Here is a 13,990-nt window from a genome sequence, read left to right as displayed (position 1 = left end):
ACTAAACTGTGGGGCGCGGAGGCTCTAGCTAGTTACAGTAAAAAAAAAAAAAAAAGTGTAGATATTTAAAATATATCTATATTAAACATATTATATTGTAAAATAACACAGAAATGAACTCAGACAGCTTTTGCTTAACGTTCTACTCTGTTCCAAAGCAACTGACGTCAGACGTGTTTTGTACAATGTATTTGGGTATCATGAAAGGCGCTTCTAAATCAATTATTATTATTATTATTATTATACGTATTTATATTATATATTATGTTATTATACGTTGTGTAGTTTCTCCAACAGTGAAACGCATCAGTAACGTGCTTAAAAAGAAGTGACAAATTGATCGTTTTGGGAGAAAAGAGTCCAATACAAGCTTATGGGCAGCAGCGGAGCATCCAGCGAAACATAAAAGTCGGAAATATGACGAAGTTCATTTAAAACTGGGCTTAACAAGCAGCGGCTTCTCTGCATTAACAGCAATTAACCGCATCCCGCTACGTTGCGCATTGTGGAAACAGACGCAACCCTCCTACCGATAAGGTAGGACCGTTCATTTGAATCGGAATCTATCGTTGGTTTGTGTCATATTTCTCTAATGGTTGTAAGGTTTTATTTAGGTTTTATTATTATTTATATGGGGTGTTGCTGACTATGACTAAGCCTGGGGAAAGCATTTGTAAACCACTAAACCTATGTCGTTGTAGAAATGGATTGGGAAAAAGTAAGGGAGCGGGGGGCAAATCAAAACCAGCAGAGGGCCCCCAAAAGGCGAGAAACAGCCCTGCCTCCCTGGGGTGATTGACAAGTCTACAGGGAGCTATAAACACAGTTTCTCTTTGTATTACATTTAGAAACACCATCCCTTCTTGGGCTCCTCCAATACTCCACACAGCACAAACCACTCCACCCAGTCGCGCTGCTGATTCCAGTCCTTGGGTCGGATTAAATCAAAATTTGACCCCCCGCTAATAGCAAACTACAAACCTGTACATCATATGAAGCCGCAACTGAGTACAGTTCTGTAGTTTTCTATTAGCGGGTGGGTCAAAGTTTTGATTTAATCCGGCCCATTGTCCACTCATTAGCCAGGTTAATTGCACATGGGTGAAGTTGATCACATCATCACATCCTGCCTGCATACCACCGTCTACAACTTCAGCTTTATCAGTTTCACACATTTGGAACATTCATCAGATCCACTAAAAAGTAAAGTGGCCTGTATCAGTCATGGTAAATTAAATATAGCAGTTACTTAGACTCAGATGCTTGAGGCTCACATACTGCAGGCCCCAATATGCTACTGACAGGGTTATGACATATTTGGCATTCCCTGAAGGAAAATTGCAAATATGTAACTTTTCGGCCAACTGTGCATGCTTTATTACATAAAAAAGGTAGATGATTTGCATCAATTTACAGGTAGTTTAAATATAAATCATGCATAAGTGATGCAGGATACCAGGGGATGCCAAATATGTCATAGCACGGGGCAAGGTTACAATACTTTAAAAGTGTAACCTTAACACAAGTTCTATATAAGAGAAGATAGTGCATTATTCTTCTTACAATTTCTATTTTCCTGTTAAATTGCACTTGAAGCATCTGTTACCCAGCTGGCAGAATTATGTTTTAGCAACTGTATCAAAATGTTGCAATTTGGCTACTGTTTTGTTCGTTTATGTAAAAGGATGCAGAAACATTAATTTGTATGGTCATGATTATGTCCAGAAAACGGTGTAACAAAGTTGTGGAAACATTATCAAAACCTTGTCAGACCATTGTAAATCCATTCCAACAATGTTACAGAAAAATGGTTTGTTTTTAGTTTTGTTCCTTTTTTTAATATCCCCAATCTTGTGACAAACCTCAGCTGTCTGTTGTCCTTGCAAGTTTTTGGAAACATTTCTTTAAATAACTGGAACCTGTAAGAATTGATAGTATTTTGATCAGCAACTATATTGAACTTGTCCAAATTAATTCATTTTGGCTAAGGGCCTGTATGTATCTGTCTTTCTTTCTGAGTCTTGAGACGTCTGTAGCAGTCAGAGACACTCAGTTCTCAAAACATCCGATTTCCCTTGCCTTGAGACTTTTGGGGGATGAGGTAAACATGCCTATATTAATAACAAACCTTCCTGTTGTTTCTGAGAGTCATCCACAACGTTACAGAAGTGTTGCAGTTGAAATGTACCAGAGGGTTTTACATATCTACTCATTAGCTATATAGTTTATTATTCAGTAGCCAATATAATTTGTTAGCTTTGCATATTAATCAGTATTTCATGCATATTAATTGATTATTCCAAATTATTCACATATATAGACTTTACTTTGTTCGTTGTCAATGTTTCAACCTATAAATATCCGCACCTATGTTTGCTCGGGGCTCAGAGCCTACTAGTCTGGGCATCTTCCATATCTTTGTCACCTGTTTCTCTATTATTTTATTACCATTACATAATAAACATTTTATTGATTCACTGTAGTTCTGTGGATTCTTTACACACCAGATTTCTTACCCTTTTGTACCCTGTATTCTAAATAACAAATACATTATAGAGCAGAGGGGACAAATCCATACTGATGATAGTAAAGCTTTATTTGTTTTACAGACACTTTGTTGGGGTTTCCTCTGACTCCTACATTGAAGGTAAGAACATCTGTACAGAACATATATTGTGGAAAAATAAAAGATTTTCCCTTGTATCCCCATAACATGATGCTGCCACCACCACCATGCTTCACAGTAGGGATGGGTGATGAGCTGTGTTGGGTTTGAGCCAATCATAACACTTTGCATTTAGGCCAAAAAGTTCAATTTGAGATTTGTCAGACCACAACATATAAAGATGTGTGTGTGTATATATATGTATATACATATATATATATATATATACAGCTCTGGAAAAAAATATATTATAAGAGACCACTCCAAGTTCAAAAATCAATGTTAAGTGGTCTCTTAATTTTTTTCAGAGCTGTATATATACAGTTGTTAGCAAAATTCTTCAACCCCCATTGCAAATCAGGTTTATTGTCAAAATGTACTGACTGTCAGCTGTTTGCAATGAACAAATCAAATAAAAGCAATTGAAATAGCTCAACATAATGAAGTGCAAGCATCTTTAGTACTTAGTAGAGCACCCTTTTGCTGTTATGACCTGCTGCAAACGAGATGCATAGCCAGACACCAGCTTCTGGCAGCATTCCTGAGGAATCTTAGCCCATTCCTCAGAAGCAATGGTCTCCAGGTCAGTAATATTCTTGGGTTTGTGTGCTGCAACCGTCTTCTTCAAATCCCTCCAGAGATTTTCTATTGGGTTCAAGTTAGGTGACTGTGATGGCCACTGTAGAATCTTCCAGGACTTCTTCTGCAACCAAGCCTTGGTGTAATTTGAGGTATGTTTGGGATCATTGTCCTGTTGGAAGCCCAAGCTTCAGCTTCCTCACAGGCGGCATGACGTTTTTCTCCTAGGATTTCTTGATATTTCAATAAATCCATCTTACCTTCCACACGCTGCAGGTTTCCAGTGCCAGAGGATGCAAAGCAGCCCCAGAGCATCACCAAACCACCACCATGCTTAACTGTGGGCAGAGTGTTCTTTTCAGCATATGCTTCATTCTTCTTCCTCCAGACATACCGCTGATCCATCATGCCAAAATGTTTCAGTTTTGTTTCATCGCTCCACAGAACAGAATCCCAAAACTTCTGTGGCTTATTTATATGATTTTGAGCATATTGGAGCCGACTTTTCATGTGCTTTTGGGTCAGTAGTGGTGTATGTCTTGGAGTTCTGGCATGGAAACCTTCTGTGTTTAGTACACGCCTTACTGTGCTCACTGAAACCTCAATGCCTGTTGCCACCAAGTCTTGCTGCAGGTCGTTTGCAGTCACTCGAGGGTTTTTCACAACCTGCCTTCTCAGCCATCTGATTGCAGCCGTTGATACCTTCCTTTTTCTGCCCTGTCCAGGTAGTGTAAGCACGGTTCCTTTCACTTTGAACTTGCGAACTATGCTTCCAGCAGTGTCTGTAGGAACATTCAGTGCTTTCGCTATCTTGTTGTACCCTGTTCCTTGATTGTGAAGGGTGATGATCTCTTCTCTTAACTTTTTGGACCATTCTTTTGACTTAGCCATATTTCTAACATGCAGTCAAACGTGACTCTCAACAAACCCCTAGCCAGTTCAGGTATTTCATGTGTTCTAGCTCAAGCACACCTGGTGCAACAGCTGGCTGTACATTTTGACAAAACCTGATTTGCAATGGGGATTTAATAATTTGCGTACAGCTGTATACACTGATCACCCATAACATCATGACCACCTGCCTAATATTGTGTAGGTCCCCCTTTTGCCGCAAAAACAGCCCTGACCCGTCGAGGCCTGGACTCCACTAGACCTCTGAAGGTGTGCTGTGGTATCTGGCACCAAGACGTTAGCAGCAGATCCTTTGCTACGAAGCCCCATATGCAACAAACTGCGATGCACTGTGTGTTCTGACACCTTTCTATCAGAACCAGCATGAACTTTTTCAGCAATTGGAGCTACAGTAGCTCGTCTGTTGGATCGGACCAGCTTCTAACACATCAAATTTGAGGACAAAATGTTCACTTGCTGTCTAATATATCCCACCCACTGACAGGTGCCATGATAACGAGATTATCAGTGTTATTCACTTCACCTGTCAGTGGTCATAATGTTATGGCTGATCAGTGTATATATATATATCTATATATATATATATATATATATATATATATATATATATATATATATATATAGATATATATATATATATATAGATATATATCTATACATATATATATAGATATATATATATAGATATATACATATAGATAGATATATAGATATATAGATATATATAGATAGATGGATTTTGGCCAACTTTCATGTATCATTATTTGGAATATCTGTAGTACAAAGTAAAAGGAAACATTTTGCAAGACGTTTTTCAATGCAGTGTTAAAAATGTAAAATAAAAAAATGCCTACATCTTCATTGACTCCTCTGTCTTTACCATTACAACTATCAGTTATAATCTTTCATTATAATGGACAGCTATAGCCCCAACCAAGTGAACAGTTACACTCCTGAGAGAACTCAAAGAATTGAGATATCATTAAAAGTCACTATTAGTTGTATTTAGTTGAAGTGGAATCTAGTTATTGCATTGAACATATCAGGTGTTGCGCTGCAGAACAACATGTCTGTCCAGGCTAAGAACACTCAAATAACTTCTCCCCCAATTTCTGAAGGTGAATGGCCCCAGGCTTCCACAATAGTCTTTTCTTAAGAGTTTTGTAATTTGATCACACTGCACTTCCTGAAGTCATACAAAGGCAAAGCTTTGCTTAAAAGAGGAGGGAGTCCACATTTGCCTTCAATTCTTAGAGACGTGCAGCAGTGTAAGTAACAGAAGGTAAGACAAACACATTTTCACCACTGTCCACATTGAAGTAAAATAATTTCAAAACTTTTAGTAGTGTTCTATTTTATTTTTCTCTGCCATGAGTTTTCTGCTTTACGCACTGAGTGTTTCAGATTTGGGCAAAGAATAATAATACATGTCTTTCTGCTTGGCCTAAATGGTATAATTCCTTTAATGCAATGTCAGGGAACATCTGTGAACTGTATTACACTAACAAACTGAATGACTACTGGTATTATCAACATATAAATTACATATTTCGTATTTACATTTCTTTGTAAATACATAAACTAATACATTTGATAATTATTGTGGAAGTCATTGATATGAACTCAGTCTTAATTTTGAAAGCTTGTAAATTTTTCTCTTAAAACCATAACATTGTCTCATTAACCTTTATAAATAAGTAAAGCATTGTAGTATCTTCATTCTGTTTCTATAATGTATCTGCATCTAAAAAATGTATTATTGCTCAATACAGTTTTAAGCAATTACTATTATTCATATATTTGTATGAAGTTACAATAACAGCTTTATATAGTATTCATTTTCTGTACACCATAAGTGGATTTAGGATTAATGCTGTCCTTTTAAAAGTATACTAGTGATATAGTAAAATACATTGGAAGGGTTTTAATATTGTTTTCAGCAAATACCAATTGTCCCAACTGTCTTTTTCAGGGACCATGGATGTAAGTGAAAACCAGCCTACAGATTTCCAACTGATCCCACATAGAGGCTTCAATCTAATATCAGGCATTCATTCCACTGAGACTTTGGAACAATTAGAGAAGTGTGAAATCAGAGACACTGACATTTTTGTAATTACGTACCCCAAATCAGGTAAGAAAATGTGTTTGGTGGTATTATCTCAAGAGTCATGGCATCTCAATTAACCAAGATATGTGGTACTGTGCTGTGACCGTCATGCCCCATGAGTATATGAGGAGCTCAGTGATGATTTTTAAGTGTGTAAATGGAAGATGGGAGAATATATATAAAAGGGTGTGAACACGACAACTGGAACCTTTGTTAAACCTTTCTTCATTTCTTCCTTTTGTTAGATTTGTTTTTCCTAGAACTTTCTCTTATAATAGCTTTTAACATACTGTTCTACAATTGGCATGTTGCATTTCCAGTTATGGAAAGACTTGTATTTACATTGAAACCATAGATTTACAAAACAAAGAAAACTGTGTGACATGGAGGTAGGCAATGGTTTACAAAATGTTTTGTTTTAAGGGCTTTGTTTACATTGACAGACTTGATAGGTCAATTGTTCAGTAATGTGATAAAACTCCCCATGTTCAATTTAAACAAAAATGTTCTAAATTAAGTGACATCCAGTTATCTAAAATAGTTCTAGTTCTTAATGCTATGATGCAATTTCTGTTGTTTTTTTCACATGGATTTTTCAAAAAGATATAGGTACATTGCTGTGAGTTTCATGCAAAACATAACCTTAGCACTCATAAGGATCCCAAAGTCATTAAATAAACCACTTTATTCCACATACGAGTTATGTAGACTTAACACTGCTATATACATCCTCCAAAATCAGGTACCATATGGATGCAACAGATAATGACCTTGATTGAAGCCAAAGGTGATTTAAATGCAACAGAAAACATACCAACATCTATGAGGATTCCATGGATTGAATTGAAGGGAAGCATGGATGAGTTTGCTTCTGCTCCTTCACCTCGTCTTCGGGTCTCACATCTACCTTATTATCTTGTCCCACAGGCACTAAGGCAAAATAAAGGAAAGGTTTGTACAGGATCACTTTATTTGGTGGGATTATGGTCATGTTTGTTTGTTTTCTCCAGTAGAGCTGAGTTGCAAAGATCTGAAATAAGAGATCAAAATATGGTTAGGAAGAGTTATTATTTAAACTTCGATATGACTTTCCCAATTATGTTTTCCCTTTTTAAAATTTTCACTTTCTTTTTACAGGTCATATATGTAGCTAGAAATCCAAAAGATATACTGGTGTCTTACTACCACTTCCATATGTACGCAGAAATGCTGGAGACACCAAAGGATTTTGAGGAATTTTTTGAGAGATTCCTTGAAGGAAGAGGTAAATACATTGGATTGTAAATTACTTCAGTTGTTTTTACTTAATCACCAACAAAATCCCAGATGGTTTACATGTTTTTACCATCAGGTTACTTTTCTTTTGTTGTGCTCCACCTTTTTTGTAATTCAATAGGTGGGCTTTGAAGTCAATGGTATTTTAATAACTATGGGGAAAGTGTACATACATGTAAATTTTAAGGAGGTCTGTTAAAAATGTTTTCCAGAGGGAAGTTTACTTTTTGTAAAGTCACCCCAGTTTAATTTAATAGTGCTGCTATACTTGTTGGACAGTTTTTGGCAACTCCTGGTTTGATCACATCCAAGGATGGTATGGACACAAAGATGAGATGAACTTTCTGTACCTTACTTACGAAGAGATGAAACAGGTAAGGACCAGGTCTAAGCATTACCCATGTTTAGTGGGTAAGGGTTAAACTTTACAATTCAACAGTAATCGTTGGTCTGAGGTGAAATCTAGTTATTGTGATTATATTCTGGCAATACATTTTGGGGTACACTTTAGAAAAGTTTTTAGTGCTTTTAGTACACTTACAGTGCATCCGGAATGTACTCACAGCACTTCAATTTTTCCACATTTTGTTATGTTACAGCCTTATTCCAAAATGGATTAAATTCATTATTTTCCTCAAAATTCTACAAACAATATCCCATAATGACAACGTGAAAGTAGTTTGCTTGAAATCTTTGCAAATGTATTAACAATAAAAAGCAGAAAAAGCACATGTACATAATTATTCACAGCCTTTGCCATGACACTCAGAATTGAGCTCAGGTGCATTCTGTTTCCACTGATCATCCTTGAGATGTTTCTACAACTTGATTGGAGTCCACCTGTGGTAAATTCAGTTGATTGGACATGATTTGGAAAGGCACACACCTGTCTATATAAGGTCTCACAGTTAACAGTGCATGTCAGAGTTTGCCAAAAGGCACCTGAAGGACTCTCAGACCATGGGAAACAAAGATTGAACTCTTTGGCCAGAATGGCAAGCGTCATGTCTGGAAGAAACCAGGCACCACTCATCACCTGGCCAATACCATCCCTACAGTGAAGCACGGTGGTGGCAGCATCATGCTGTGGGGATGTTATTTGGCGGCAGGAACTGGGAGACTAGTCAGGATCGAGGGAAAGATGAATGCAGCAATGTACAGAGACATCCTTGATGAAAACCTGCTCCAGAGTGTTCTGGACCTCAGACTGGGGCGAAGGTTAATCTTCCAACAGGACAACGACCCTAAGCACACAGCCAAGATAACAAAGGAGTGGCTACAGGACAACTCTGAATGTCCTTGAGTGGCCCAGCCAGAGCCCAGACTTGAACCCGATTGAACATCTCTGGAGAGATCTGAACATGGCTGTGCACTGATGCTCCCCATCTAACCTGATGCAGCTTGAGAGGTCCTGCAAAGAAGAATGGGAGAAACTGCCCGAAAATAGGTGTGCCAAGCTTGTAGCATCATACTCAAAAAGACTTGAGGCTGTAATTGGTGCCAAAGGTGCTTCAACAAAGTATTGAGCAAAGGCTGTGAATACTTGTGTACATGTGCTTTTTCTGTTTTTTATTTTTTATAAATCTGCAAAGATTTCAAACAAACTTCTTTCATGTTGTCATTATGGGATATTGTTTGTAGAATTCCGAGGAAAATAATGAATTTAATCCATTTTGGAATAAGGCTGTAACATAACAAAATGTGGAAAAATTGAAGCGCTGTGAGTACATTCCGGATGCACTGTAAGTGTACTAAAAGCACTAAAAACTTTTCTAAAGTGTACCCCAAAATGTATTGCCAGAATATAATCACTTTTTCCACTTTCCAGATGCACTGTATATTTTCCTTTATCTACCTTAACATATAATTTGTTAGTCTTGATGCTGTAATCTTGATTAAGGGAGTTCTACCAGGCTGAGATATACATGGAAAAATGTATTGCTTACCACCTTCAGATGTTTTTCAGATGATCTACCTTTATTGCCAAAAGTATGTCCCGCACACAACAGGTTTACTGGCAGAATGCTATGGGTGATATTGAATTCACATATGGAAATTTGATCTTTCTGCCTCATCACCACTAAATTTAAATTAACCCTAAACATAGAAACTAAAAGATTAAGGACCTGTTGCTTTTGTTTAACTTTTTCTTTAAGGACATTAAGGGAGCTGTCTTGAAAATATGCACATTTATTGGAAAGCAACTTAATGATGAACAGATTGAGAACGTTGTGGAGCATTGTACTTTTAACAACATGAAGAAAAACAAAAATGCCAACTATGAAGCAGTCCCAGACAATCTGCTAAACCAGAAGAAGGGAAAATTCATGAGAAAGGGTATGCAAGACAAAATGGTAGATGTGTAAAATGCCATTGCTTACCAGAATGTTAATTTTTCATTGAACATCTACAGATTTTTGTTCTTACACCTGAGTTTTATATTAATTTCAAAAATAATACTGATGAATGTCAACTGATTTTGCTTTAAAAATGAAGATGTAATTAAGAGGAATGTACAATCTACAATTGAAATGACCCTTGATCCTCCTGGTCAAGTTGTCATTACTTAACCAACAAGCAAATAATCTTTATGTAATCTGACATAGTCATGGTCCACTGACTATGTTGGGACATGTCTGAATTTCACAAATTCCTGCAGCCAATGAGGTTTTGTTCCACAATGTCACAATGTCTGTTTGTCTTGTTTTCTGACCAGGAATTATTGGAGACTGGAAGAACCACTTTACAGTTGCTCAGAATGAAAGATTTGACAAATTTTTCCATGAGAGAATGAAGGACATGCCATTACATTTTATGTGGGATGCCCAGGACTGTGCCACTACAGCCTAAAAGCTGATATACAATGGGAGAAAAAACATTTGTGAAGGAAACCTGTCAGCTGTGATATTTTCATGCAAATATTTATCAAATAATATTCTCATTGTCTCATATCACTCATAGTGGCACATATTACAGGCTTTTTGTCACACAATTGTGGTAGTAAATTGGAATAATTTAATCTCTCTGAACATGTTTGTGCTTGCTGTTTCCCAATCAAAATCAATCCATGTATTTCCAATGGGGTCTTGATTAGGTAACCTGGGTGGTCCAATGCATCCCTTTCAATATCTGTTCTTGTTTTTCAGATGATCATATTTTAAAACCAAACCTTTCATATTCAAGTCATAAGAGAGCATGTATTTAATAACACTGAAGAATGGAATGATATTGTGCCTTTATAAACCTTCTTCTTTTACTAGATCTTCAGTCTCTAAACCACCCCAAACCTCAATGTTACCCAGTCTGTATTTTACTGTGGGAACTGTTCATAATGGAAACACCTGTTTTCTTATATTAATGTTCATGCCTCAAGGTTTATGGTTAAGTCCCTAGTCTTGCATTTTGTAATGAACAAAGGTTTTCAAACTGAAATGCTCTCCATCTCACAAGCTTCTCATAACTGTTTCTTAATTGTTTCTTAGCAAAGGGTAATATTTTCAATGGCGTAACTAGGGATAATGCCAGTAAAACATGCCTTTATATTCACCTTCGAAACAGATATCTGTGTAGAGTTTTAAGGTATCAACTTGATTAAAACTGTATTTAATCTTGCAGTTGTACTTTTAGACATTAAACTAAATCTTATGAAGCTAAAACACTATTACGATTCAGTTGATTCACTGATTACAAATACGCCAGCTCTCAATGTTTGTTGTTTTATGTAATACAAATTAAACAGTCTCATATTAAAACAAAAATCAACTATATTTTAAGTTCCACTATGTACCTGAAATCAACGTAGCAAAGCAACTTGACATTTTTCCAGTTTGTGCTGAATTTTGGCTGGCAAAAGTTTCTGCTCCTGGTATTCATGAATACAGCAACACTCGTTTTTGATAAACATATTTGACTTGTTTTAGGTGCTCTTTTAAATCAGTTCATTGAACTATTCCCGGATTATTTTATCACATAGGAAGGGTTGTACATTGCTCATGGCCTTATTGAATATCTATTAGCTGAACAATTGCTTACAATAATGCCCAGAAATATCACCAATAAATATCCATAAAAATTCCCCAATATACACAAAAACACAAAAATAAACAATCAACCTCCAGGCCTATACGGTTCACTCGATTCAGATGACTGTGTTTTGTTTGCTGGATTAGTGCTACAAATTTGCCATGATAATTGTTATATGCCTCATTGTTTTGAATCCTTTTTTATTTGTTTTTACATTCTGGAACTATTGTATCATTTTGTTACAAAAACGAAGAAACACAACCTCACTTACACTATGCCAACACAGCAAAAAATATAGATAAATACAGAAAATGAATAGAATGATTTGTGATTACATGAATATGAATAATAGGTGATTTTCAAACCTTCTGAGGTCAAATCAAAACCAATCATAATATTCACCTAGTTTTCAGAAAGTAATTAAGCAGGCTGAAAGATACAACTCTACCAAGAGTGATTTGAGGTGTAGTTGTAATCCTTAATTTTTTGTTTGAAATGATTATGTTGGAAAATGTCATTTTCCACCCCCTGCTCATTAGGCAATACATATTTTATCATCATATCCCTACCAGACAAAAGGTCAGTTCAGAGGTGATTTCAGTGTAAATGTTGATTTAAAAAATACCATTGTGTATTGTATCTGTTACAAATGTCAGCACAGATCTGTGTTACTCATTCCAGTGTAAAGCATTTATCTTATCTAGTTCAGCAATGTTTGTTTTACATCTCTGCTACACTGAGTCATCTTGAATCATTATGAGGGTTTTAGCAATTGGTTACTCCTCTTTGTTGACAGAGGTCATTGCACTTGATCTTCAGTGAGTTTCCACTGTCTGTAGATTAGTTTTGTTCTTCTTACTATTATTTATAAATACAAATGTTGTACATTTTAATCTCCTCTTGAGTTTCATCTTCCTGGTTCTCGTCTCAATGTTAATTATTTCATTGTAATCCTATGTTAAATACATACTCAGGTGTGAAGTATATGTCTCATACTTTACGTATGATAGTCATCTATGCCAGAGGTTCCCTAGCACTCCCTCATGGACCCCTAGTGGTCCGCAGCAAATTCCCCCCCACACCTTTTTTAAAATACGGTCAGCCCCCCCACCCCGCTCTCGCAAGTTTTTACCATCAGCCCCCCACCACTCTCACTCTTTTTTACCATCAGCACCCCCAGATATCAGTTTTGACACACTTCCATTAAAACCATATAATTCAGTAATTAAATTAACTTGTCTGTTAGTAATACAAGTTTGAAGTATATTAAGCACTAACACACCCTTTGTTAGAATAATCACACACATAAACACCTTACAATACAATGTATAGTAATTTGTATTTGAGATTTGGTTCTATTTCTATTTTTAATAAAATATCACAGGACTAATCCATTTCATTTTCTTTTTGACATATGTTTTTGCCTTTTTATTTCCAATAGGAATAGACAACTGTTGGAATAATGAATAATAATGTAAATTCTTGTAAAATTTAAAACACCATACCTGAAATGAACTGTAGTGATTTCAAACACAAGAAAAACAGAGGATGGGTTTCTGAGTTCAAAATGTGTTTGTTTTATCTTTTACCCTTGGAGTCAAATACATTAAAACAAAAATGCTGTAGTTTGTTTTATTTGGTCATGTCTGAACATACAAAATCAATGTTTGGTATTTATCCAAGTTAAATCCATATTATAGATTATAACTTGCTAGTTCATTCAACCATTAGACATCATGTTTTCTGAAGATGGGTGCAATAACCTTATTACGCTCCTGAGCACAGAGACAGCATCACTGCTGATTACAATTACAAACACCAGAAAATATTAATATTTTAATATAATCTTAACTAGAAAACTATTTTAACTTTAAACCCATTACATAAACAACTCACTGGCAAAAAGGACCAAATTAATTTCAGCCCAAAGCCTGAAATAGATAAGGTACGAAGGGCAATGAAGAGACTAGTTCCCAATTGTGTTGGAAAAGGATGTACAGTCTTACCGGCCCCAATTTGTCATACAGATAGTTAACAGAAGGCAGAATGACAAGTGGATTATTAAAACCTACAGATGGTATTTAATCCAGATTGTAAATACACACACATATATAGTATTTAAAGACAACCAAGTGCTACAAAATGTGTGCAGGTGTCAATTAAGTGCATGTTAAAAACCCATCTCAGGAAGGGTCGTGCAAAGCAGGTGGAAACGTTCCTGGTTTTGCCAGTCCTTTTTTGTGTGTTTATTAGTAAGTAAAAATCCATGGGAGAGTAACCCTATGTTAGTGTTTAATAAATTCACATAATCCTTGGCTATGTATATATAAAATCAACTGTGGCAAAAAGAGAATGATCTGAATTAGCAGACAAATTATATTAAGGTCTGGGGCTATACCACACACTAATGTTGATGTTCACATGAA

General features: G+C 36.1%; 1 protein-coding gene across 1 annotated transcript; it reads left to right on the top strand.

The window, feature by feature from the left end:
* Positions 1-481: 481 nt before the first annotated feature.
* LOC136748702 (amine sulfotransferase) lies at positions 482-13,189 on the top strand. Its single transcript, XM_066702684.1, has 9 exons — positions 482-537; positions 2,610-2,647; positions 5,275-5,438; positions 6,129-6,290; positions 7,009-7,217; positions 7,404-7,530; positions 7,821-7,915; positions 9,698-9,878; positions 10,258-13,189. Exons 4-9 carry the CDS (start codon positions 6,134-6,136, stop codon positions 10,389-10,391), a joined length of 903 nt encoding a protein of 300 aa, XP_066558781.1. The 5' UTR covers positions 482-537; positions 2,610-2,647; positions 5,275-5,438; positions 6,129-6,133; the 3' UTR covers positions 10,392-13,189.
* Positions 13,190-13,990: the final 801 nt, after the last annotated feature.

Source organism: Amia ocellicauda, chromosome 1 (genome assembly GCF_036373705.1).
Source record: "Amia ocellicauda isolate fAmiCal2 chromosome 1, fAmiCal2.hap1, whole genome shotgun sequence".
Lineage (NCBI taxonomy): Eukaryota > Metazoa > Chordata > Actinopteri > Amiiformes > Amiidae > Amia > Amia ocellicauda.
Note: the sequence above shows the minus strand (reverse complement) of the source record. Positions and strands in the feature narration are given on the sequence as shown.

Coding starts and splice junctions, on each gene's coding strand:
- LOC136748702 (XM_066702684.1), top strand. CDS start 6,134: ATGGATGTAAGTGAAAACCAGCCTACAGATTTCCAACTGATCCCACAT. Junction 6,291..7,008: donor AATTACGTACCCCAAATCAG/GTAAGAAAATGT, acceptor CTCCAAAATCAG/GTACCATATGGATGCAACAG. Junction 7,218..7,403: donor TAAGGCAAAATAAAGGAAAG/GTTTGTACAGGA, acceptor TTCTTTTTACAG/GTCATATATGTAGCTAGAAA.